General features: G+C 45.6%; 1 protein-coding gene across 10 annotated transcripts in view; it reads left to right on the top strand.

Annotated features, from left to right (window-relative positions):
- Positions 1 to 27,662, top strand: part of vav2 (vav 2 guanine nucleotide exchange factor) — a 168,938-nt gene that overhangs the window by 105,901 nt on the left and 35,375 nt on the right. For all 10 annotated transcript variants that reach the window (XM_010893934.5, XM_010893933.5, XM_010893932.5 and 7 more), the window contains exons 3-4: positions 11,957 to 12,015; positions 19,384 to 19,452. In XM_010893934.5, coding sequence (XP_010892236.1) covers positions 11,957 to 12,015; positions 19,384 to 19,452 — 128 coding nt within the window. The remainder of the gene's footprint in view (positions 1 to 11,956; positions 12,016 to 19,383; positions 19,453 to 27,662) is intronic.

Here is a 27,662-nt window from a genome sequence, read left to right as displayed (position 1 = left end):
GGTGTGAAAAGGGAAAAACATCCAGTATGCGGCAGTCCTGTGGGCAAAAATGCCTTGTTGATGCTAGAGGTCAGAGGAGAATGGGCCTACTGATTCAAGCTGATAGAAGAGCAACTTTGACTGAAATAACCACTTGTTACAACCGAGGTATGCAGCAAAGCATTTGTGAAGCCACAACACGCACAACCTTGAGGCGGATGGGCTACAACAGCAGAAGACCCCACCGGGTACCACTCATCTCCGCTACAAATAGGAAAAAGAGGCTACAATTTGCACGAGCTCACCAAAATTGGACAGTTGAAGACTGGAAGAATGTTGCCTGGTCCGATGAGTCTCGATTTCTGTTGAGACATTCAGATGGTAGAGTCAGAATTTGGCGTAAACAGAATGAGAACATGGATCCATCATGCCTTGTTACCACTGTGCAGGCTGGTGGTGGTGGTGTAATGGTGTGGGGGATGTTTTCTTGGCACACTTTAGGCCCCTTAGTGCCAATTGGGCATGGTTTAAATGCCACGGCCTACCTGAGCATTGTTTCTGACCATGTCCATCCCTTTATGACCACCATGTACCCATCCTCTGATGGCTACTTCCAGCAGGATAATGCACCATGTCACAAAGCTTGAATCATTTCAAATTGGTTTCTTGAACATGACAATGAGTTCACTGTACTGAAATGGCCCCCACAGTCACCAGATCTCAACCCAATAGAGCATCTTTGGGATGTGGTGGAACGGGAGCTTTGTGCCCTGGATGTGCATCCCACAAATCTACCTCAACTGCAAGATGCTATCCTATCAATATGGGCCAACATTTCTAAAGAATGCTTTCAGCACCTTGTTGAATCAATGCCATGTAGAATTAAGGCAATTCTGAAGGCGAAAGGGGGTCAAACACAGTATTAGTATGGTGTTCCTAATAATCCTTTAGGTGAGTGTACATTAGCCGTAATTTAAGCATTTTTCAAACCATTTGAGAATATATTTGAAAGTATTGACGTCAACTCCAGTATGTCAGTTACATTATCACCAATCAACTGTTTTATTCTCAATGGCTTTGACTACCACCACCTACAGTATGTTCTCTCTTCAAAGAGTGGACTGGTGTCCTATTGATTAGAGCAATTGACCAGTAATCAAAAAGGTGGCTAGTTTGAATTGACAATGTAGTTGACCATATTTGCTTCCAGGTCATTCTTTGACTATGTGTTTTCACTCATACTTACCTGGTAAAATAAGGGGGGAAACACAGTAGCAGCAAATGCTTCGTAACATAGTTTTTTCTTTAATCACATTTTAAAATATAGTGCAATAATGAAGCATGTTTTTCTCCTACTACTCTGAGGAAACAACAGAGAGAGAATGAAAGCAGATTTCCTCAAAGCACGTAGCAGGAACTCAGTAGAGTCCAGATTACTCTTATTGACCAGTGGGGGTGGTCTTTATGGTTTGGATATAGTAGAAGAATAGAAGTATTGATGTGGTGGTAAATTATGGGATTATGTTTGTAATACCTGGTACACCCAACCCTGGACCCAGAAACAAAGGAGAGACTGTCCCTTCTTTGTTGGTACACTGATGGTAGACGGAGCAATCCCAACACACAACATGGCTCTTATCTCATTCCTGGAAACACAGTGATTTCTTACTGTTACACATTCATGCGTTACTAAGACTGTCCATGTCAGCAGTTCTACTACCCAGAGCCCTCCCCACTCTGCTTGTCCCATCGCCTCCAGTCACTTCTGGGCAAGGTGCCGGTGTGACATCTCAATCGCTGGAGGGTGGGGGGAGGTTCATCCACCTAAAAAGTGAGTCTGTAATGCAGGGCGACACCCCTGTTCCCTCCCCATCCATGCCTTCACTCACTCCACCCCACACCTCAATCAGGCAGCAAAGGTGTGGGTGGAGGCAGGCAGGCACTTGTGGATGTGACGGGGGCTGACTTCCTGCTGAGACCACACCCTCTGAGAACACATCACTGCTCCTCATCTCTCCCCTCTTCCCCCCCCCCCCCAGCATCATTAAAGTTACATAATCTTATCACTGGTCAGAATCAGGACTGCCACACACAAAATGACGATTTGGTACATCTTCTAGATGAGGGTTGTTGATGTCTTTTGGTTTGTGCCCGAGGCTGGATTTGAGCCATGCTGGCTGGCCCGTTGGCCTGTCACTCATCTTTGTCTGGGAGGGAAGGAGCTAAACATGCATCTGCGTTCATATCCTCCCTTCCCACCTCCCTGACACATACATCACACTAATGCAGCGCTGTCTCTCATATACTCCCAGTTTCACTCCCTGACTCCCTCCTACTTTTCTACGCCCCCTAACTCATCCTTTACCACTCAGACTGAGTAGACAACCCTTCATCCAGATTTTGGTGTGTAGGTGCACGCACACACAAACGCACACACACACACACACACACACGAAACACAACCTGTATTATTAGGTTGTGACACCTATATTCTGGCTCAGATGTGTCCGCTTCTCTCTTTACGGGCTCCTCTACTGCTGGTGATATTTCTTCATTGCAGCAGCAATGACACAGGCTCACATCTCAAGCTGGGACTCTGCTGTTCGTGCTACCCTTGAAAATTGCCTTTCAATGGGGCGTGGAAATTGAACAGCAGGCCTGAATTGACAATGGCAGGGGATATGCAGATAGGGAATCTGAGGAATCGGGACACATACAGAGCTCTTAATGAACAAATGTTGCATCAATTAAAGTGAGCCCAGTTCAACTCAATGCCCCCTGGCTTTACTTACCCATTGAGATTAGGCTGATGATGTCATCTGTCTGCTGCCATCGCTGGCTTCCTGTGGCCCAGGGCCAGGGCCAGTCAAATGGAAGGGAGCTGCCACTCTGTCTTCAGCTGACTCAGCCTTTCTCCAGAGCCATTCTTTCCTGAGGGGGTAGATCATCAGTGATAAGAAGGGGTGGCTAAATAGGGCAGGAATGTCCAAAAAGCCCAACAGAGCTCTAGGCTAGCTAAACATTTCAGTTGTGTCAGGTTTTGTGTTTCACCTAACTAAATATGTGTGATTTGATATCTCCTCACAATGTAACTACTATAGGCTTAGTTTCTGACTGTGTTCCTCAGGTTCGCTGGTTGGGAAGTGTTTGTGAAAATGTGCGTCACTTTAGTAGGGGATTTCCTGAGTGTGTGTGTGTGTGGGGAGCGTTGAGGTTGCCAAGGTAAAAGGTGTTTTACTGAGCAAGGGACAAAGGGGTAATTCAGCAGACATACAATGGGCTTCCTTGTGATATTTCTCTCACATCTAAGCAAAACACTAACAGCCGTGGTCGTGTGAGATTGGCTCCACATTCTCACTCTGGATGTGTGACCAGCTGTACATTAAAGGACAGGAGGTGACAGGTTCCTAACAGTAGGATCTAATGGAACCTCTTGGTTCGAGTGTCACCTTCACAGTTGCTCTGGAGACATCCTACTGGCCAATCAGCCAGTCCTCTCAGGAGTAGCCACTTCGTCTCTGTCATCACTGGAGACAGGGCATTTATCTTATCTGAACTGCTCGTCCACCTCCCTCTCTCCCTCTCTCCCTCTCTCCCTCTCTCCCTCTCTCCCTCTCTCCCTCTCTCCCTCTCTCCCTCTCTCTCTTCTCTCCCAGTGCACTTGAAAAATAGTTCAAATTAACGGATGCTAACGTGCACACAACGTTTGACTTAAAGCATTACAAAGTGAATAATTGCTTTAGACAAAACACGTCTTGTTACTCAGATTAATGTCAACGAAAACAAGGTCGATGAAATGGGAAACCCATTTGTGATGAGATCATGCGCGTTCACGTATGGTGATCGCCTCACTTTACCAAGTGTTCCAGGTTACTCAAGGTCTTTCTCGTGTTATGACATGCAGACGTGTTTGCATGCTGTAACCCTCCGGGCCACGTATTTGGTTTACTCTGTAACTTCACTGACAAAGAATTGCCCCAATCTTACTTAACTCATTGCAGAAATAGATAACATCTGCTTTGTCTTTCCATTCCAGTAAACATTTAGATGTGTGATATGGCTTTTTGAGTGATTGAGGAAATCTGGACGGAGGTGAAAGAAAGCGAGAGACAACAGCTGTGTCATTGCATCCAGGGCCAGACACTTGGAAAAATATTTCTCCTTGGTAAGGCACTGGTGGGTTTTCATTTCTCTCTGTCTTTCTCTCTCTCTCTCTCTCTCTCTCTCTCTCTCATTCCCTCCCTCTGGAGCATTGTAGATTGAACCAGAGAGGGCACACAATCCATTTGTTTTCTGTCAGAGACACCAGTGTGCTTTGGGAGGTCTGCTGTCTACAAGTCAACAAGGAGGGAAAGACGGGGGTTATTATTGGGAAAAGGTTCCCCTCCTCCAGCTTTATCTCCTCTAGCAGAGGAGAATGGGGGACGGTGGGATTATTACAGAGCGTCCTAATCCCATCCCTAACCCAGTCTCTGACGGGATGTTGTGGTCTGTGGGTCTGCGTGTCTGCCTGACCTGTCTGTCTTCACCTCGGGTGGCTCCGACAGATAAAGACTGTGTTCTAGAGTTAGCCTCATTATCCCCAGTGCTCAGGGAGTAGCCAGAAAATCCCCCTCACTCATCCCCCTCTCCTGCAGGCCCTATCCCGGAGCTCTGCTCCAGCGCTCACCTTGTGTCCCAGCCCACAGCAAGGACAGCAGACTGCCACTGTGTGAAGGACGGAGGGGCCTGTCCCGGGGGTGCACTCAAGGCACGACTTTTACAGTTACGTTTCCTCCCTCTTTTTTTCACAAGTAGTATTTTCACAGAATCGTTTTCTGTCTTTCTCTTGCAGTAGTACTTTCAGTCTCAGGCATGCTGTAAATGCGAATGAACTTTATGCAAATGAATGGACAGTAAACATCAAATGACAGTGCAGCGAGACACCTACAGGACACGGATTGGTCTGGTGGATTCAGCAGGTGCATATATCAGACGCTTTTACATTGTGCTTTCATAGGCAGCCTAGTTTGGGGATTCAATGAGAAACTCAAAGATGTCTCACAACTCTACTGACAGGTCAATGTTTCATGTGAACTCATGACACCTCACATGACCTCACGTTACCCCACCAATAAATGCAGTACAACTGTTAGATGCTGTACTGTTCTCCCTGCAAGGCATTTTACACCCTTCTCTCTTCTGTCAATCTCTGTACATCACAAACAAACACACACACACACACACACATCCTCCCCCATGGTGTGATATTTATGAAGCATTCACACCACAGTGGTGGCCATCATCAAGCCTGAGATGCCACAGAACAGAACAGGACAGAACAGATGGCAGTGTGGGAGCTGCGCTCCTCTGCTCCCCGACATCATCAATAACGGACGGCCCAGCCCAGTCCCAGGGCAGGAGGACCAACACTCATCATTTATGGAGCTGTACACTCTCCAGGTGCCAGTACCGGACAGGAGGCTAAGACAGTCACACACAACCCTCTAAGGAGACTACAGAACAATGTATTTGCTATCTGAATCAGACGCCCTTTATGCTGTGTTGCGGAGTGTGATACAGGCTAACCTGCTCATCAGTCTGCTGAATGTAAAGCCTGTGTCTTTCTCTGTGAGGTGGCGCAAGCCAGCTGTTTCCTGTAAAGCCTGATTGCAGGCTGCCTGGCACATGGACACTAGCGCTAAATCCCTTCAAAGCATCCCTCCGGCTGTGTGTTTTTTTTTTTTTAAGATTTTGCCGGGCAATATCCAACTCCAGCTCGGCTTGGGCGGTCAAAGCCTGAACCCGTCAGATCTACAAATACAGGCACCGACCCAAACATCCCGGTCAGCTTTTACTCAGTCAGCCAACTACAACATGGAAGTCCAAGACCACGCAGTGACCTCATCACCCAACCGGGACTCACACTGCATGCTTTTTTTCAGGGTCTTTCCAATCTACTCGGATTCTGCATCTGCGCTGAGCTTCGAAGGGAAAGCCCACCGTGGGCGAGATGTGCAAATTCACCTGCACTTGGGGTCATTCCGGTGTTGTAGTGACCCACTGATGTGCTGCCATCGTGCCCCTGACCTGTCCCACCTCACGCTCAGTCTGAACCACACGGACCAGCTCTCCCATGTGGAACTAACACACACACACACAGATCAATGGCAAATCGATAGCAGAGGGTCGCTGGGCGGGTCATAACGGTCAGGTGGACAGGTTGTCCCAGTCAGGGGGATTAGTTGAAGTTCAGTCAAGATGAGAGGGTCACGAGAGAGGTTATGTAGGTGACTAGAAAACTGCATCCGAGGAAGCAGTCTTTCACCTTCCTTCACATGGATTTCTCAGTCCTTGGAGGCATGTAAACCACGGCCGAGTTGCTATGCAGTTAAGCTGACCAATTGTGCATTTCAGCTGAGGCGGCGATTCTTTCAATACCATTATACAGCTTTGCTGCCAATATAATCAGAGCGATACACTTGAGTTGCGTATCGTTCATCGGAATGTGAATTAACACTGTTCAAGTATGATGTGATTACATTATTGCATGAACCCGTTTGGTGTTCGTTCCTGATGCAGTCCTTGTGTTATGAATGGACGGAGCTTCAGACCAGGCACATTTCGGAGGAGCAGAAAACATCATGACGAACAGTTCAAGTCGTAGAGAAGCTGGGGTTCCCAACCAGGGAAACATGGACCCCTGTAGGTACTTGGCCTATCCACAGGGAGTACTTAGAACACTCGAGACTATAGGCTTTGTTCAACATTATGAAGACTGCACTGGTTAGCACCGTATTTTATCCTATTTCCAAGAAACTTTTAATTTGGCGTGTCCTTCAAGGGTACTCTGGGAAGAGAAAAACTTAGTTAGTGGTACAGAAACCCCCCAAAAAACGGTTGGGAATCACTGGGATGTAATACATCTCTACAACTGTACATCTGTTCCTGGTATGTCTTAGTAAGAGGATGTGGCAGTTTTTAATTGCTTTTGTGCCCACCTGCTTATCCGTACCCAAGCACAAGTAATGAGCCACTCTAAGAAGGGAACATCGTTGAGGGAATCATTTGGTGGATAAGTCATACGCAGCTCGTGTCCTAATTCAAGCCGCCGGTGGACAACATGATAATGTGCTGGTCTGTCCTGGCCTTTCAAGGCAGGGGTTTTACGCTGGGGTCGGAACGGTTGCTTGGTGCCGCTGACAGAATGAGAGAAAGGCCTTTCAAACGGAAGCCCTTCCCGCCTTCCTCCTTCCTCTCGCCCCCCCTGAGCAGCTGCCGGAGAGCCCTCCCCCCCTCCTCTCCCCCGACTGCTAAACCCTCAGGTCCGGTGAGGGGAGGCGTGTTTAGCCCAGAAGGGCCGCATCGCGTGCAAGACAGGCCCTTTTTGTCGGGAACGCTCTTCTCTAGAGGAGTTCTTTGGGCAATACCTCGGGATCCAGATGTTCAAACACGATGTATCTCCGGGCGCAGAATCCTAGCTGACAACAAGCAGGAGGATTAACCTTTCCTCTGTGTTAGCTACTTTGAAGTCGGTGACGTTAACCCTTACACCGTGCATTATCGCCACGCTCACACAGCATAATTGCCACAGACACCGGTGAGGGAGAAAGGAAAAAAAGCTCTGTGGCATTTTGAAAGTGCAGAGCATGAGAAGAAAGTGGTTTGCTGGGCACATTCGAAAATCATTACTCGTATCAGATGGAGAGTCGAGAGACAGCTCTGCCTGTTGGTGGCCTGTCTGTCTCAAATTGGGACAGCCAGCCACGGAACACGCTTATCTGTTCATTGTGGGAGTCCGTTGAACTTATATTTGCTTCTCTGGGATTAAACTCCACTGCCTTTAAAAAATCACATTGCAGAGAAAATCCAAACGCTGACCAGGGGTTTGGGTTGGAACGACAGGCACGGCGTAGAATGTACAGGAGCCTCCATGGTGGTCTACGGCACTCTTTCATAACACCGTACTGTGCCTTGACCGTGAAGCCCCCACCGGCGTCGCACTAGCTTTTCCCGGGGAGGTGGAGGCATCGTCTGCATGGATATCCTGGTGTAATCTCGCTCTAGCAACATCTGCGGACCGCCTGGTAGCCTGTGATGCTGACATACGTGATCAGGTAAATGAATGGGTACTCGTACATGTTGACTCACGTGACCTCCTGGTTGGATCTATGGACATGATTGACATTCAAATCAAGCTCATATGAGAAGAAACACATGGACCATTATCTGATGGCAAATGCTAATGCCAAGTCAGCTGTCACAATCAGCACCAAACACCTTCAGGACCTATGATCTAATGGATTGTGGTACTTTAGTTTAGTTGCACTTTAGAGGACAGAGGGGTTCGAATTGAACTGTGAGAGTTCCTCACATCGAGGTAGAGAGTGATGTGTGGACACCATCTCTTCTCAAGAATGAAGGGGGACCACTGGCCAAAATCAACCCTGAAGAAGATCTCTGTTTATTTTCTCTTTTAGTTGAGGAAATGAAAGATAAATGTTCTATGTTCTTTGTCCTGTCATTTTCCTAGAGTTGCTCGGCTCCACATGTACGGGTCTCTCTTGTCTTGGTTGATTATTTGCAGAGCCATTTGTGGTCAGGTGGACACAGACAGAAAGGTGCTGTGGCTGGGATTACAACAGCAAACAGCTGCTCTCCAAGCACAGTTATTACTTCCCGAGCGAAGGCTCTCTCTGGAAACAAATAGACAGTGTAAGGAAAGATCTGCCCTTCTAAACAAGCATTTGCATCCTGATGGAAAGGAAGAGCTCTGTAGTTTCCTTCATCCACCATTAAAATCGATTTAATGGTGAGAATGGCTGATGATACATGGGAAAGTAATACTGTTAGAAAGAAAGAAATAGATGATAAACCCTATTGTTTTTTTCTTTTTCTTTTTTACATTATTTATGTTATTCTGTGTTGACTTGTGTTATCTTACAATGAAATGCCTTTGGCCAGATCATCATTGAAAATTACAATTGGTTCTCAATGGACTTACCTGGTTACCTGTGTATTTGATTTGACGGAAAATGGATGACCATGCAAATCTACCCACATCTGGTTGTCAACAAGCCACTGAAGCTGGTCGCATGGGGGTTCCCTGCTGAGGCCATGTCCACAGGTGTGCCAGTCTCAGACATTGGCTGCAGCCCATCTGTAAAGAAACCTCCCCCACACCCTCTGCCCCCTTTGGCATGGCAGCTCCCTCCGTTCATTAGGGCAGGGAGGCTGGTGGAGCCTGTGGGAGGCTGTGGGAGGCTGGGGGGAAATCGCTAGTGGGGATGGGCTGTGGGGAGATAGGAAGGGAAGAGAGAGTTGTGTTTCCTTTTCATATTTTGCCGAATCTGGATGAGAGGAGCTGTGTTCTCTAGTCTGTTCCGCCCTGAGTTGGGGCTCCCTGAGGACCGTGAATGAGATGAGAGAGAAATCAATAATGTGGAAACAGACAGCGAGAGAGAAGCCTTTGACTGGAGCGCAGGACGGGAGGGAGGGCGGTGGTTTGAGGGAGGGGAAGCGAGGCTGTTAGACACTGAGGAAAGTGAGGAAGGCGGAATCAGGGGTCAGAGGTTACAGGGATGAAGGGGGCGTATTGGCACAGACTTGGAGCCGGGTTGGTCTTAAAGCAGGACTGTAGAAGATCTGGTGCTGACCTCACCTCTCTGTGTTGTTGTCCCCATATTGAGGCCCATTGTTAACCAGTCACGCTTGTAGAGGGTCGCTGAAAGGCAGACTGGCGGTCCATTCCAACCCCATGGTTGGGTCTGGCACCAGGGCAGCCACGGGGACATGCCCTGGGCCTGCAGCTAGCCGGAGCGGGCATCGTCCCAGTTCCAACCTATGCCACAGTTGATCAAGCTTGAATGACAAAGCACCCTTCATCCAAAGGGCTTAGATAAACGACAAACCGAAACTCATCTCATTCAGCACAGCAGCTATTTTCATTCAGATTTCCAGACAGGCGAAGCACACGGTGAATGCCCGGGGTAAGCATCTGCATTGTGGAGCGTAGCCCATGTGCCAGGCAGCAAGGCTTGTCCGCTCATTTCATGGGTCTCTAGCCACACTGAAAACAACAGTTCAGCCCTCAGACTAGCTATGTGGACGCCAGCCCTAGGCCTGGAGGTTCACCCCCTTTTAAAAGCTGGCAGATGCAGTCTCATGCATATTCATGCGCCGTAAGGCACAATGCGGGGGCCGTAACCAGAGCCCTCCACTGCACCCTATGGCCTGCCATCAGAGCAGCGGGAGTCACAGAGAAGGCTATCGGTCGGGTATTTTCCCCTGAGTGGTTAAGCCACTCAATGGCCCTCAGACTGGGTACTCCACAGTCCTATTTGCCATGGCACTTAAGCCTGAGCACCTTCCTAGAAAGCACACTCACCTCCCATTGAAGTTACACAGCTTCATTATACAGGTCAGAGCAGAGAGCGGAGGTGGCCTGGTGTAGACGGCACACCTGCTGAGATGGGGAACAGGATGGGGGGGGGTGAATTGAGAGAGGGACTGGAGAGAGGGAGTACAATTAAGAGTGGGTTTGGAAGAGATAGAGAGGGAGGGGATTGAAGAGATATAGGAGATGGGGGGGGGTAAAGCTAACAGAGGGGAGGGGAGAAAGGAGAAGAGGGGAAGAACTGTTTCCTGTGTCTCTGGCGAGGGGACAGCTGGCGTGGGCATGGCGTTGGAGGCAGACACACACCCAGGAGTGTGTAATGAGGCATTGAGGCTGGGGAGGGGAGAGGGAGAGCTCCATCATGTCCCTGTATTAGACCTGGAGGATCCTCTAGCACGCCATCTGTAAGCCCCCCAAACAGACACCTATAAGCCCACTGGCATGTGACTCACGACAGCATTAAATCAGTTTAAATACACACACGCATTTAACCTTGTTACACAGCACTTGTTTCACCAGAGGGGAGGGAGAGAGGGGGAGGCACAGAGGGATGTAGAGAGGGGGTGGCCGAGCGAGGGAGCTGGAGGTAGAGATCGAGGGATAGAATGAGGGAGGTAGAGAGAGAAGGATAGAGAGGGGGAGGTAGAGAGGAAAAGAAGAGATAGATAGAGGAGGCAGAGAGAGAGAAGCAGAGAGAGAGGGAGATAGAGGGAGGTAGGAAAAGAGAGGGAGGGAGAGAAGGAGGTGGAGAGAGGGAGGTGGGGGGTAGAGAGGGAGGTGGGGGCTTTGAGATAGGTCCTGACTGATGGGCAGCAGATAGGTTGAATAATGCCAGTATAGTGGCCCCAGTGTGTGACTGTGCGGGGTCATTTGACAAAGCGTGTCTGGGTGTCTTCATTAACATGTCCTGCATTATGCCTGCGCTCAACCCTGACTGCGTGACTGCGCATGTTGTTAAACAATGCGACATGAATACTCCTCTCCAGTCATTATGTTTAACATCTATTTAGCACATTTAGCCAGAGCAGAAGGGCTTGTCTAACTTAATATGTTGACTGTGTTGCAGGCTTGGTTTTTCACTGTGACTGTCATTGACTGTGTTGTAGGCTTGGTTTTTCACTGTGTCTGTCATTGACTGTGTTGTAGGATTGGTTTTTCACTGTGACTGTCATTGACTGTGTTGTAGGCTTGGTTTTTCACTGGGACTGTCATTGACTGTGTTGTGGGCTGGGTTTTTCACTGTGACTGTCATTGACTGTGTTGTAGGCTTGGTTTTTCACTGTGACTGTCATTGACTGTGTTGTAGGCTTGGTTTTTCACTGTGACTGTCATTGACTGTGTTGTAGGCTTGGTTTTTCACTGTGTCTGTCATTGACTGTGTTGTAGGCTTGGTTTTTCACTGTGTCTGTCATTGACTGTGTTGTAGGCTTGGTTTTTCACTGTGTCTGTCATTGACTGTGCTGTAGGCTTGGTTTTTCACTGTGTCTGTCATTGACTGTGTTGTATGCTTGGTTTTTCACTGTGTCTGTCATTGACTGTGTTGTAGGCTTGGTTTTTCACTGGGACTGTCATTGAATGTTCTGTCTCTCTGCTGTGTTCCAGGTGATCTCCGCCCTCTCCAGGATCTCCCACCACAGCATTGCACATATCAAAGGGATCAGGTATGTTTTTTCCTCTCAATTATTCTTCAATTATTAATGAGTGAAATGCAGGCCTACCACCATCAATATTGCACTCCATTACAAACACCTTTTCGAAAGGATGGCCCAGTGTAAGATCAGGATCAGGTAGCTTAGATTTAAATTCTACCTCAGATTCCTCCTTGTCACATCAAAGAAAAATACAATTATTCGCGCTCGTTCTTTGAGAGCTTGGAAATTGGTTTCCGATTCCGCTTTATTTGCTCAATCTGTTCTCCTCGTGAACTGTGAGCAGGCTTCTCACTGGCTCCACAAATAAAGCTGTTTAACCCTGGTGGGCTGGGTAATGAGTTGATGGAGCGAGCCCATTAGGCCCCACGCCAAACCCCACGCCAGGACCCACGCCAGGCCCCACGCCAGGCCCCACGCCAGACCTCGGAACACAGACTGGTCGTGGTCGTTAATAATAAACAGCACACAGCCTGCTTGGTGAAGAGGTGGCTACATCATGGCTGTCCGCTCTGCACACTATGGCGACAATTAGACCAGCTAATCAGTCTGCCTGTTTCCATTGGCCCTCCAGAGCTTCACAACAACCCAGGAGATGCTTTAGGAAATTCTACTTATTTCAACAGCCCACATCATCACTCTTTCTCTCAGGGCAACGTAAGAGGCTTGCTGAGGGGCACATGATCGGCTTTTAGTGAGGCCATGATCTAGGGCACATGCAGGCCTGGGTGTTAACATGTCCTTGCAGAGATGGGCCAGGCATACAGTACTGATCAGTTATATAAGTGGTTAAAAGACCCGCATCGCTCTCGAGCCTGCTGCCTAGGGCAAGGACGACGGAGGCCCCTGTCACCAGACTCAGACCTGTCAGTCTCTCTCCCGTTCCACCACAACCCCTGTCACTAGACTCCTGCCGCTGGCTTACCCCTGAGACACTCCCCATTTTCACCCTTTCTTTTTCTCTCTTTTTTCTCTCACTCTCTTTCGTGTCTATGTCTCTGTGTGTGTTTGATCTGGGGGTAATTGTTCCGGAGGCGTGTTCATTGACTTGCTATTGAAGTCCATTGATTGGCTCTTTGAAGCCTGTTGGCTGTAATTATTCTATGATCATGCCTGTGTGTCTCTGTCACTGTCGGCCCTGAGCCCCAGCTTTAATGTAAGCCTCTCTTGACTCCTCCCTGCACACACAGACACACTCAGCACTTCTGAAACACTCACTGTCCAAGCCCGGTCTCTATGACAAATCCATGAAAATGATATCAATCAAAAAGGGATGAATAGATAGAATAGAGGTTAGGACTAATGGCCTTCTGTCTCCTTTATGGGCTTTGAGCTGTCCTGGCATTATGATATGAATAGCAGGACCATGACCTCTATATCCTCATTGTGAGACTCATAGCAGGACCATGACCTCTATATCCTCATTGTGAGACTCATAGCAGGACTATGACCTCTATATCCTCATTGTGAGACTCATAGCAGGACCATGACCTCTATATCCTCATTGTGAGACTCATAGCAGGACCATGACATTAACATCCTCATTGTGAGACTCATAGCAGGACTATGACCTCTATATCCTCATTATGAGACTCATAGCAGGACCATGACATCTATATCCTCAGTGTGAGACTCATAGTAGGACCATGACCTCTATATCCTCATTGTGAGACTCATAGCAGGACCATGACCTCTATATCCTCATTATGAGACTCATAGCAGGACCATGACCTCTAAATCCTCATTGTGAGACTCATAGCAGGACCATGACCTCTATATCCTCAGTGTGAGACTCATAGCAGGACCATGACCTCTATATCCTTTAATGATGAAACTCATAGCAGGACCATGACCTCTATATCCTCATTGTGAAACTCATAGCAGGACCATGACCTCTATATCCTCATTATGATTTTCATAGCAGACCCTTCTCTCAGTCTAACGGTGAAATCCTCCTTACTTCTCCTCATGATATCTGTCCACCGCTAACCTGCCTCAGCTCTTAGCTTCTAGCAGGACTACTCATGTTTCTCTGTGTTACATGATGGGCTCTTGAAAACCACTAACCAAGCTCTTGTTTGTACGTGTGCACGTCCAGTGGGTCAGAGATTTACAGTGAGCGTGAGAGTAGACTTCCCCCTGGGAGAAAGAGCTTGGCACACAGCAGGGAGTGTTGGGGGCGCTCAGCCAGGCCTGGGACATTGGCATGACAGTGTGTGACACGCCGTAATGCATGTTAGTGACTATCCACACGCATTCACCCATTGTACAGCACCTCATTTATACTGTACACAGAGAGTGCCCACTTGCATAGTAATATAATATACACCACCATAACATTATAATATATAATATACACCACCATAACATTATAATATATAATATACACCAGCATAACATTATAATATATAATATACACCACCATAACATTATAATATATAATATACATCAGCCATAACATTATATTATATAATATATACCACCATAACATTATAATATATAATATACACCACCATAACATTATAATATATAATATACATCCGCCATAACATTATAATATATAATATACATCAGCCATAACATTATGACCACTGACAGGTGAAGTGAATAACAATGATAATCTATGTAAATATATACACCGATAAACCATAACATTATGACCACTGACAGGTGAAGTGAATAACACTGATAATCTATATAAATATATACACTGATCAACCATAACATTATGACCACTGACAGGTGAAGTGAATAACACTGATAATCTATATAAATATATACACCTATCAGCCATAACATTATGACCACTGACAGTTGAAGTGAATAACACTGATAATCTTGTTTTCATGGCACCTGTCATTGGTTGGGATATATTAGGCAGCTAGTGAACATTCTGTCAAGGTTGATGTGTTAGAAGCAGGAAAAATGGGCAAGCATAAGGATATGAACAACTTTGACAAGGGCCACATTGTAATGGCTAGATGACTGGGTCAGAGTGTCTCCAAAACTGCAGCCCCTGTGGGGTGTTCCCGGTCTGCAGTGGTCAGTACCTATCAAAAGTGGTCCAAGGAAGGAAAAGCGATGAACCGGCGACAGGGTCATGTGCAGCCAAGGCTCATTGATGCACTTGTGGAGCGAAGGCTGACCCGTGTGGTCTGGTCCAACTGACGAGCTACTGTAGCTAAAATTGCTGAAATGGTTAATGCTGGTCCTGATGGAAAGGTGTCAGAACACACAGTGCATCGCAGTTTGTTGCATATGGGGCTGCATAGCCGCAAACCAGTCAGGGTGCCCATGCTGACCCCTGTCCACTGCCAATAGCACCTACAATGGGCCTGTGTGCATCAGAACTGGACCACGGAGCAACGGAAGAAGGTGGCCTGGTCTGATGAATCACGTTTCCTTTTACATCACGTGGATGGCCGGGTGTGTGTGCGTCACTTTCCTGGGGAATACATGGCACCAGGATGCACTATGGGAAGGAGGCAAGCCGGCGGAGGCAGTGTGATGCTTTGGGCAATGTTCTGCTGGGAAACATTGGGCCCTGCCATTCATTTGGATGTTACTTTTGACACATATCACCTACCTGAGCACCCTTTCATGGCAACGGTATTCCCTGATGGCATTGGTCTCTTTCAGCAGGATAATGTGCCCTGGCACAAAGCAAAAATGGAATGGTTTGAGGAACACAACAACGAGTTCTAGGTGTTGACTTGGCCCCCAGATTCCCCAGATCTCAATCCAATCGAGCATTTGTGGGATGTGCTGGACAAACAGGTCCAATCCATGGAGGCCCCACCTCGCAACTTACAGGACTTAAAGGATCTGCTCCTAACGTCTTGGTGCCATATACCACAGCACACCTTCAAACATCTAGTGAAGTCCATACCTCAATGGACCAGTGCTGTTTTGGCGGCAAAATGGGGACCTACACATAATTAGGCAGGTGGTCATAATGTTATGGCTGATTGGTATATACTGTGTATGTTAAGTGAGACAGATAACTCACTTAACACACACTGTAGAATCGTGCACACTTGCACACAGAGTAAAAACATGGACTTTTACACCCACCCTCTAACAAGCCTAGACCAAACACACTGGAATGTCAATGACTCAGACATGATGAATGGATGAGAACTCAGAAGGATGTTTTTCAGAGTGGCTGGGCAAACAAGCATAAGGCCTGCTCTCCACTGAACTATTGACCTGCGCACTAGGCATTTGAACTATTGACCTGTGCTATTGGGACCTGCTAGAACTTACTGCACATTCCACTGTGACTACAGAGACATGTAGTGACTTCCTCATAGTTATTTTCCGATAGCGGTTCAATGGGGTTGTGTGCCATTGATTACCTTTACAACGAGGCACCAGTGCACATCGAAAAAACACTTGAACTTAATCGCAGGCCGGGCCAGTAGACAGCAGGGCTGCAGACTGAAATCGTTCTGATGCATCCTGTGGTAATCTTACATCCACACCCTAGACATCAGGGGCCATGAACTAGATTCTGCCCTGAATTTTTTAGTAAAACAATAATATCAAACCTTTGCTTACATTTCTTTTCACTTGTATATAATTGTAACACATGTGAACATTTACAGTACTTCCAGATTTCCTGGTGATTTTTTATTTTCTTTTTTGTCCAACAATGAAAAATCCTACAAAATAAATAAACACATTTCAGGAAGCCTGCTGTACAGATGGATTCGTTGTGAACACTGAAACAGAGAGATGAGAGGTTTAGAGACAGAGATATGTTAAAAAGATAAAGGCATGAGAAGAGGGAGAGAGTTGTATCAAGGGTTGGTGAGCTGACCTTTACCAGACCAGACAGTCATGTGATGTTAGTGACACGCTAATCTCTCATAGTGACCACACACACACACATGCCCTGAACACACTAGACCGCCGCTAATGGCCAAATCACACTAACATTCTTCAGCTCTGCATTATAAACACACTCTAAAAATCACAAGCCCGAAGTCATTGTTTTGTAAACAATATGCTACTGTGCATTGAACAATATTTAGCTAAATGCCACATAGGGTTTAGAAGCGCTTGAAAGGTCATGGAGTTCTCCTCAGCCTGGTAAATCATGACAGCATTAATGGGCGTCGAGTGGTGTGGTTATGAAAGACGTAACCCAGGAATATGGTTTGATAGGCCATCTGGTAATTGAATTGACTAATTGAGTTAAACACTCTACTGGGGTTCCATAGCTGTGTCCAAGTGACAGAATGATTAGATTAACTGGAAACCACATGTTTAGTTAAATAAGAGGCTTGACACCGGAGGGCAGATTTCTTGAATTGAATGTAAACTTGTTATTGTAAACTTGTTACTGAATTGTGTCATCTTCCAGGGTAATTTCACATTGCCACCACTGCAGAGCTAATATAACAGACAATACCAAAGTCCTGATTACCTGTGTTGATAGTTTGCAGTAATATGAGAGGCAGCTGTGACTGTCAGGGCTCAGTCAGTGCAATATCCATCAGATTATCTCTCTATCTCACCTCAGACCGAGCCCCAGGTGCTTACACTCATGTGCACACACGCACACACACACACACATACGCTCGCATACACTGTCATCTTTCCCCTCTCTTTTTCTCTATTTTCTCTGCCTCCTTAACCCCGCCCCCACCTCACCCCTCCTCTCTGTTTCTCTGCCTACTGAGCCCCGCCCCTCACCTCACCCCTCCTCTCTGTTTCTCTGTCTTCTGAGCCCCACCCTGCCCAAACCTCACCCGTCCTCTCTGTTTCTCTGTCTCCTGAGCCCCGCCCCCACCTCACCCCTCCTCTCTGTTTCTATGTCTACCTCTATAGGGGCCAACAGGCTGCTCAGTACAAGACTTAATGTTATCCTACTGCAAACACACACACACACACACACTGATGGATGGACAGTACCTTTGCTCCTCTGGTGCCTGTCACTATGCTTTTACACTCCCCATTTCTCTGTCTCTCACTCATATCTTTCTCTGAGTAATGGAGAACCTTTTTGTGGGCTTTGACTTATGGGATTGCATACTTGTGTCTGTAACTGTCCACTGTATGGGTGTGTGTGTGTGTGTAGTGTAAGGGGCTTTGTGAGCTCTCAGTAGGGCATCTCATGTTCAACACACAATACTTTTCTCAGTTATCCGTGATGAACCAAGGTCAATACAACACAGTTCTATAGAATATAGCTAGATCCTTAGCAGTGGTAGTGATTGCCTCTTACTGACAAACATTTTGAAGGGCTGAAACATGGCAGAAACACGGCTGAAACAGGGCTGGAACAGGGTTGAAACATGGCTGAAACAGGGCTGGAACAGGGCTGAAACATGGCAGAAACATGGCTGAAACAGGGCTGGAAAAGGGCTGAAACAGGGCTGGAACAGGGCTGGAACAGGGCTGGAACAGGGTTGAAACATGGCTGAAACAGGGCTGGAACAGGGCTGAAACAGGGCTGGAACAGGGCTGAAACAGGGCTGAAACAGGGCTGGAACAGGGCTGAAACAGGGCTGAAACAGGGCTGAAATATGGCAGAAACATGGCTGAAACAGGGCTGGAACAGGGTTGTTGTGGTGTACTGGAAACGAGCACCATAACAAACATTGTGCATGTGAAGGTAGCAACAGTAAAGACAACATTATGTGGAACAGACAGATCATTATGGTGTGTAGATTTACTGTACCTACTCAGAGAAAGAGCTAATCATGTTTAGCATGTCATTGACTAATGTCAGTAAGGAATGAATGCGATTTTCTCAGTGTACACAGATGCACTGATGTTGTGCGTTTTGTAATGCCTGTAACTCATTGTTTACCATCACAGTGTGGTATTCCTGATATTTCATCTTTTAACTGACCCGTTGTGCTTTTTCCAATCTCCGGCCCCTCTGGCTGATGTTCATGTGTCAGATGAAGCATTGATGATGAGATTCCAGGGGGGAAAAAGATGGAGGATTCCACTTCTTTAAGTGACTAATTGATTAGTCATCCATTTATCCTCGGGAGAGCTCAGCTTCGAGAGAAGTACGGAAAAGGCCTTCATCTTATTGGTTTGAGCCCTATTTTATGGGTTTAAGAAAATCTCAGAAGATGAGTCTGTCGAATTCTGGAGTAAAAGCCACTAGAAAAACATCATTTACTTTGTGGGAACTAGGCTATGACAGTCATCCTGGTATGAAGGGTTTGACTGTTATTGCTTTGCTATGTTGGGTGTGTCCTGTTCTCATGGCTCCTGTGTGACAGTGGAGCTCCTGAATAAAGGACTAGTTGTATTTTAACTAGGGATGGACAGACTGAGATGGACCCTTATTCCCTGCTGTTAGCCCACCTAACTGGTGTCCACTGGCTAATATCGTGGTGTGTGTTCGTGTTTCAGGCCCTTTCCTTCAGAAGACACTGCTCTGAATGAGGATGACGTCTACCGAAGTCTTGAGGAGCTGGCGGAGTAAGTACCCAAGTACCATGTCACACACACCACCATGAACACACACACACAGACACAAACATCATCATTACCATACACACACACACACCATCATTACCATACATACACATGTACATACACATACTCACACAATCTTACCGTACTCACACATTTGCCTAAAACATGGATGGAGCTCTGGGCCGTATCCCTCCATCCTGACACCTTTCTTCACTCGCCTGTTTACTCAAACTCCCTGCCCTCCGTTCCACTTCCTGTTGCCATAAATGGGGACAACAACAGCGCATTGGCTTCCTGTAGTGTCCAGGTTAGGACGAGACAATGATGTCACACTCTCAAACCTCTTCCCACATGTCTGGAATGATTCTAAATGACCGGATGGCAATGCAAGCAGAAGTTGTGTGTATGGTGTGGAAAGGTCACCATCAAAGTGAAAATTAAGCGCCAACATTCTCCGCTGATCGTTGTTAGAGAATTACTGAAAAGTCTCTAAAACCTCAATCAGAGGTCATGTCAAAAAGCAAGTGTACCGTCATTAAGACAAGTGAACATAGACCCTACAGTTGATCCTATTCCAGGCAGGTTTTTTCACATCATCCATTGATCTAAACTTCTTAATGACCCTAATATTGGAAATTGGTTTTTACAGGTGTGTTCTATTAGATTTGGTCCATAAGAATTACTAGGGGTGCCAATAACTGCGACACACGTTCTTTTGAGAAAACCAAACTTTTTTACTTCCCAGTGACTGGTCTGGTTTTAAAATCTGATCATGTAGAATCCAGTACACTCTCAGGTGCCTTTAATATGTTAAAAGCTTGCACGTGGAATTATTCCACTGGGGGTTGGTGGTGGCGATGGTGGATGTGTGTGTGTGTGACAGCTCCCATTCCTCTCTGATTAACGGAGAATAATTAGGCAGTGCGCTGAGCTAGGTGTCATTCATCACCCAGCGAGAGGAGGTGGGATGAGGGATGGATAATGGAGTGCCCCCATCGCTGTCTGCTGAATACATTACTGGAGGAAAATGTGCGGAAGCACAGAGCAGTGAAGGCCAAGGTGACTAATTCTAGGTTAGAGCTCATCTTAGCTACCCGCCCAAACCCAGTCTATGGGAGTTCAGTATAACTTGGTTTAGAAATGTCACTTCATTGTGGCTTGGCTTTCCCTCCATTGTCAGAGCAAAAACGTTGCGTAGTCAGGATGAGACACATCGTATACAGCACTTGATCGTGCCATACTGTGGCCCTTATCACATTACTTACAGAACAGTGGATTTGCAGGCAGCCGGGGGTTAACCCTTTGGTTTGTCGTTCGTTCTATTTATAACCCACCACCTTACCTTGCTTCTGATACCACATCATTTTATTTTTTCAATTTTGTTTTTTTATTTTGTAACCTTTTTTTGTCTCTTTGAGGTTACAAATGTATCCACCAGGGGAGTCTTGGGTGTAATGGTTTCAGTTTCTATTAAAGTTTCATAAACCATTGTAAAATTAAGAAATGTAGAATTCCACATTGAGAACAGTGAGAATGGTGGTTGGGGTTGGGTGGCACAGCTAGTGGTCTTAACACTAATAGCGCCCCACATTGTTATCCAGGATTGTTTAACCTCATTCACAGAGACAAGCTCTTGCAATTTCACGCCTTTTTGCAATTTGTTCCAAGTGAAATGGTCTGAGAACTGGAACATTTCTTTTACCCAACTCTGTTCTTGCTTTAGGCACACCCAACCAAATATGCTCATGTGATCAAAGGGAATAGTTTCCATGTTTCTGCTGGACAGGTACACAGGTACAACTGGAGCTCTCTCAGTAGGGCCTTAGAAATGAAGACCTGGGTCACCTTTATTGTGCTCTCTGCCCAGCCTGGAGCCTAAGGTGATTATATCCCATAGTCTTTCCTCAGGGGTTGGCCATTGACTCCAGCATTCTCCTGTCTGGTCCAGCTTTTCATCCTACCTTCCCCTGCGAAATGCTGCTAAATCTTATTGAATTACTCAAAAGCACGGTGCAGCGCAGGCCCCCTTGACCTTTAAAGGAACAGATTCGCTTTCCATTGCCGTGGACGGCCTCGGCCACGTAATTGATTCATCAGGAGGTCCTCATGTAATGCAGTGGGACACACTTAAGCAGCCAATAATCCTGCTTTCATACTATTATTAATTGACTCATGATACGGATGGATGGTTGATTTAAGATGAGTGTGTGACTGAAATAAGCGAGTGATACACCAGCTGTAGGGGCCTGCACGGCAACGTTTCTGAAGCCCCATTGGGACCATGTTGGCTCTGTCTGTTCCTGGAACCACCGACAACAGACTGAGGTTTTCCTCTGCAACCTAAAGTGTCGGTCTTTCTAATAGTAAAGACATGTCACATGCCGACCTGTTTCCAGTTCTTGTAGGCTTTGAATCCAGGAGCTATTGTGTAGTTGTTTTAGAGTTCAGAATACTAACTGATCCTTGACTGAAACAACTTTTTATTTTTTTCCTCACATTACATTTTAATACACGACACAAGGTAATGTATCATGCAAGCTTGATAAATTATTAACTATTAGCATAGTGTGGCTAGTGTTAAATGGCTACTCATTTAGACAGGTGGCCAGTATAAGACGCTTTGTGGGTCAGTGTTTTTAGAGGACCATTATTTTGCAAGACAGAGGAATATGCTAATACTGATGCTAATACAATTTTCAGTGGTAAGTGGGTTAGGGTTGGGTTAGGGTTAGGGTTAGTAGACATACAGTGGGGAGAACAGGTATTTGATACACTGCCAATTTTGCAGGTTTCCCACTTACAAAGCATGTTTTATCATAGGTCCTCTTCAACTGTGAGTGACTGAATCTAAAACAAAAATCCAGAAAATCACATTGTATGATGTTTAAGTAATACATTTGCATTTTATTGCATGACATAAGTATTTGATACCAGAAAAGCAGAACTTAATATTTGGTTTGTTTTCTGTAATTTCTTTGTTTGCAATTACAGAGATCATTTGTTTCCTGTAGTTCTTGACCAGGTTTGCACACACTGCAGCAGGGATTTTGGCCCACTCCTCCATACAGACCTTCTCCAGATCCTTCAGGTTTCGGGGCTGTCGCTGGGCAGTACAGACTTTCAGCTCCCTCCAAAGATTTTCTATTGGGTTCAGGTCTGGAGAATGGCTAAGCCACTCCAGGACCTTGAGATGCTTCTTACAGAGCCACTCCTTAGTTGCCCTGGCTGTGTGTTTCGGGTCGTTGTCATGCTGGATGACCCAGCCACGACCCATCTTCAATGGTCTTACTGACGGCAGGAGGTAGTTGGCCAAGATCTCGCGATATATGGCCCCATCCATCCTCCCTTCAATACAGTGTAGTCGTCCTGTCCCCTTTGCAGAAAAGCATCCCCAAAGAATGATGTTTCCACCTCCATGCTTCATGGTTGAGATGGTGTTCTTGGGGTTGTACTCATCCTTCTTCTTCCTCCAAACACGGCGAGTGGAGTTTAGACAAAAAAGCTCTATTTTTGTCTCATCAGACCACATGACCTTCTCCCATCCAGATGGTCATTGGCAAACTTCAGACGGGCCTGGATATGCACTGGCTTGAGCAGGGGGACCTTGCGTGCACTGCAGGATTTTAATCCATGACGGTGTAGTGTGTTACTAATGGTTTTCTTTAAGACTGTGGTCCCAGCTCTCTTCAGGTCATTGACCAGGTCCTGCCGTGTAGTTCTGGGCTGATCCCTCACCTTCCTCATGATCATTGATGCCCCACGAGGTGAGATCTTGCATGGAGCCCCAGACAGAGGGAGATTGACCGTCATCTTGAACTTCTTCCATTTTCTAATAATTGCGGCAACAGTTGTTGCCTTCTCACCAAGCTGCTTGCCTATTGTCCTGTAGCCCATCCCAGCCTTGTGCAGGTCTACAATTGTATCCCTGATGTCCTTACACAGCTCTCTGGTCTTGGCCATTGTGGAGAGGTTGGAGTCTGTTTGAATGAGTGTGTGGACAGGTGTCTTTTATACAGGTAATCAGTTCAAACAGGTGCAGTTAATACAGGTAATGAGTGGAGAACAGGAGGGCTACTTAAAGAAAAACTAACAGGTCTGTGAGAGCCGGAATTCTTACTGGTTGGTAGGTGATCAAATACTTATGTCATGCAATAAAATTAATTATTTAAAATTCATACAATGTGATTTTATGGATTTTGTTTTAGATTCCGTCTCTCACAGTTGAAGTGTACCTATGGAAAACCTGTAAGTAGGAAAACCTGCAAAATCGGCTGTGTATCAAATACTTGTTCTCCCCACTGTACCAAAATGTCTTCCTTTAGTACACTGTTTAAGCAGAGGTGTTGTAACGGCTTCAATTACATTATTCTGTATATATAGCGCACTTCTCCCAAAACAGATTTACACTTTTATTTTTCTCCATGCTCTCTTCCATTTACTACAAATTCAAAACTAGCTCATGGAACTAACAACTGGCTGAATATGATTCACTCTATCTTGAAATGTAACATTCAGTTGAAATATTAGCGCTAGGAGCTTGCACAATTCAAACCTTGACAAGATTTGAGTGTATGGCCTCCGTGGACTACACTTTAAACAACCTACTATAGATGTTAAAGGACTCTGCTGCTTGTCTATTGAAGTTAATGTCTAAGTAAAGATAATGTCCGGTATCTTGCTGAATGAGCAGAAATAACTATTTCCATATTTTCAGTATCATGTCAACTGTATTCACATCAAGGTACATGCAGGAAGAATGAAGCTGTAGTGTCAGGTCGCCTGTAATAGCATGTTCATTGTTAGACTTTACCTGAGGCCGGTTCTCCTTAATTGAGGTTTTTCAGGTTAACCCTCTAAATCTTAGCCACACTTTTGAAAAGGTTAAGTAACCATTCTATTGTCAGGCAACCAACTGCAATATGATTGTGGGTTGTTTCACAACAAATAATTTGTGTTGGTGAGCAAGCCTACTTCTGTTGGTTACCTTAACATTGTATGTTAAATCAACATACATTTTTCTTTTTGGTTTTGCTTTGCAAAGTTTCCCTATGTTTCAGTAATGTCAACTTTCAGCAGTGCTCTGTCTCTGGTCAGACAACAAAAGTATATTTTAATGTACATGGTGTACATGGAAATGGTTGTGTCCACAAATTTCTATATTTTTTTAATCAGTGCAGTTGCCAAGAGGCAATTTTTCTCTGAATGACAATCTTCAGATTGAGAAGCAAATTATGTCTGAAACGTCACAACAATAACAGCACATTGCTATCATTCCTGTGGTGCAGATTCAAAACTGACAACTCAGGGTACTGGAAGGTAAGAGCCAGAGTTCTGTTTTACAGCATGGTGAAGAATGTGTGGACTTTATAACTAAGTCTGTACATTTCTCTGACTAACTGATGAGTCTTAATTAAATCATCTACATTCAACACAGAGTCCAAAATGGCAACACCTCAAGATATGTGTGACAGGGAACAGAACGGCCTGTATGAAATTTTATCTCAGTGCAAAATCAAAATCAAGACAACATGTTGAGTTAGTTATGAGCATAGTCCTGTTTGGTAGGAGTTCACCACTGATCATAACAGTAAGAGTGACCTGTGGGTGAGTCTGTCTCTATGTGTTACCTTATCTGTATGTCACTGGTGGACTGTGTGATTTACATATGGAAAATCAGGTCAATGCTATCAGGTTTTTGTATCTTCTGAATTCATTGGACTTTATTCAACAAGCCTTCACACAACCATGTCCATGTACACCATGTACATTAAAATATACTTTTGTTGTCTGACCATTACTGTATATTTTGTATTGCTTTGACTCCCACAAAGCAATATTTTAGGGAGTATACAAGTGCATCTCAAGAAATTTGACTATCGTGGAAAAGTGTTTCCGTAATTCTAGATTCATTACACATAAAGTGAAACATTTCAAACCTTTTTTGTTTCAGTCTTGATGATTAAGGCTTACAGCTCATGGAAATCAAAAATCCAGTATCTCAAAATATTGGAAAAAACAATGTACAGTACAGATATGTTGACTTGAGAAGCTCTAATCAGCTAATAAACTCCCTGAGCCTTCAGTACACACAGCCACAATCATGGGGAAGACTGCTGACTTGACAGACCAGATGACACTCATTGACACCCTTCATGAGGCGGGTAAGCCACAGAAGGTCATTGCTGAAAGGGCTGGATGTTTGCAGAGTGCTGTATCAAAGCATATTCATGAAAAGTTGACTGGAAGGTGCACAAACAACAGGGATGACCGATTCAAGAACTTGGGGTAGCTTCACAATGAGTGGAATGAGGCTGGAGTCAGTGCATCGAAAGCCACCACACCACAGACGTGTCCAGGAAATGGGCTACAAGTGTCTCATTCCTAGTGTCAAGCCACTCCTGAACCAGAGACAATGTCAAAAGCGTCTTACCTGGGAAAAGGAGAAAAAGAACTGGACCGTTGCTCAGTGGTCCAAAGTCCTCTCTTCAGATGAAAGTACATTTTGCATTTCATTTGGAAATCAAGGTCCCAGAGTCTGGAGGAAGAGGGGAGAACCACAGAATCTAAGTTGCTTTAAGTCCAGTGTGAAGTTTCCACAGTCAGTGATGATTTGGGTGCCATGTCATCTGCTGATGTTGGTCTGCTGTGTTTTATCAAGTCCAGAGTCAATGCAGCAGTCTACCAGGACATTTTAGAGCACTTCATGCTTCCATCTGCTGACAAGCTTTGTGGAGATGCTAATTTCCTTTTCCAGGAGGACTAGGCATGTGCCCACTGTGCCAAAACGACTGATAACTGGTTTGCTGCCCATGGTATTACTGTGCTCCATTTGCCAGCCAACTCACCTGACTTGAACCACATATACAGGTGCTGGTCATAAAATTGGAATATCATCAAAAAGTTGATTTAATTCAGTAATTCCATTCAAAAAGTAAAGCTTGTATAATGTATACATTCATTCCACACAGACTGATATATTTCAAGTGTTTATTAATTTTGATGAGTATAACTGACAACTAATGAAAACCCTAAATTCAGTATCTCAGAAAATTAGAATATTGTGAAAAGGTTCAATATTGACACCTGGTGCCACACTCTAATCAGTTAATTAACCCAAAACACCTGCAAAGGCCTTTAAATGGTCTCTCAGTCTAGTTCTGTAGGCAACACAATCAATTAGGAAGACTGCTGACTTGACAGCTGTCCAAAAGAAGACCATTGACACCTTGCACAAGAGGCTGGCTGTTCACAGAGTCTGGCTGTTCACAGAGCTCTGTGTCCAAGCACATTAATAGAGGCAAAGGGAAGGAAAAGATGTGGTAGAAAAAAGTGTACAAGCAATAGGGATAACCGCACCCTGGAGAGGATTGTGAAACAAAACCCATTGAAAAATGTGGGAGAGATTCACAAAGAGTGGACTGCAGCTGGAGTCAGTGCTTCAAGAACCACCACGCACAGACGTATGCAAGACATGGGTTTCAGCTGTCGCATTCCTTGTGTCAAGCCACTCTTGAACAAGACACAGCGTCAGAAGCGTCTCGCCTGGGCTAAAGACAAAAAGGACTGGACAGCTGCTGAGTTATGTTCTCTGATGAAAGTATATTTTGCATTTCCTTTGGAAATCAAAGGTGTCTAGAAGAAGAGAGGAGAGGCACAGAATCCACGTTGCTTGAAGTCCAGTGTAAAGTTTCCACAGTCAGTGATAGTTTGGGATGCCATGTCATCTGCTGGTGTTGGTCCACTGTGTTTTCTGAGGTCCAAGGTCAACGCAGCTGTCTACTAGGAAGTTTTAGAGCACTTCATGCTTCCTGCTGCTGACCAACTTTATGGAGATGCAGATTTCATTTTCCAACAGGACTTGGCACCTGCACACAGTGCCAAAGCTACCAGTACCTGGTTCAAGGACCATGGTATCCCTGTTCTTAATTGGCAAACTCACCTGACCTTAACCCTATAGAAAATCTATGGAGTATTGTGAAGAGGAATGTGATACACCAGACCCAACCATGCAGAATAGCTGAAGGCCACTATCAGAGCAACCTGGGCTCTCATAACACCTGAGCAGTGCCACAGACTGATCGACTCCATGCCACGCCGCATTGCTGCAGTACTTCAGGCAAAAGGAGCCCCAACTTCAATTAACATACTTAGGAACCTTTGCATGTGTTTTAAGTTAATTAGCTGATTAGATCTCTTCTTAGGTCAACATTTCT

Source organism: Esox lucius, chromosome 14 (genome assembly GCF_011004845.1).
Source record: "Esox lucius isolate fEsoLuc1 chromosome 14, fEsoLuc1.pri, whole genome shotgun sequence".
Classification (NCBI taxonomy): Eukaryota; Metazoa; Chordata; class Actinopteri; order Esociformes; family Esocidae; genus Esox; species Esox lucius.
The sequence above is the reverse complement of the archived record's forward strand: the minus strand, read 5'-3'. Positions and strand labels throughout refer to the sequence as shown.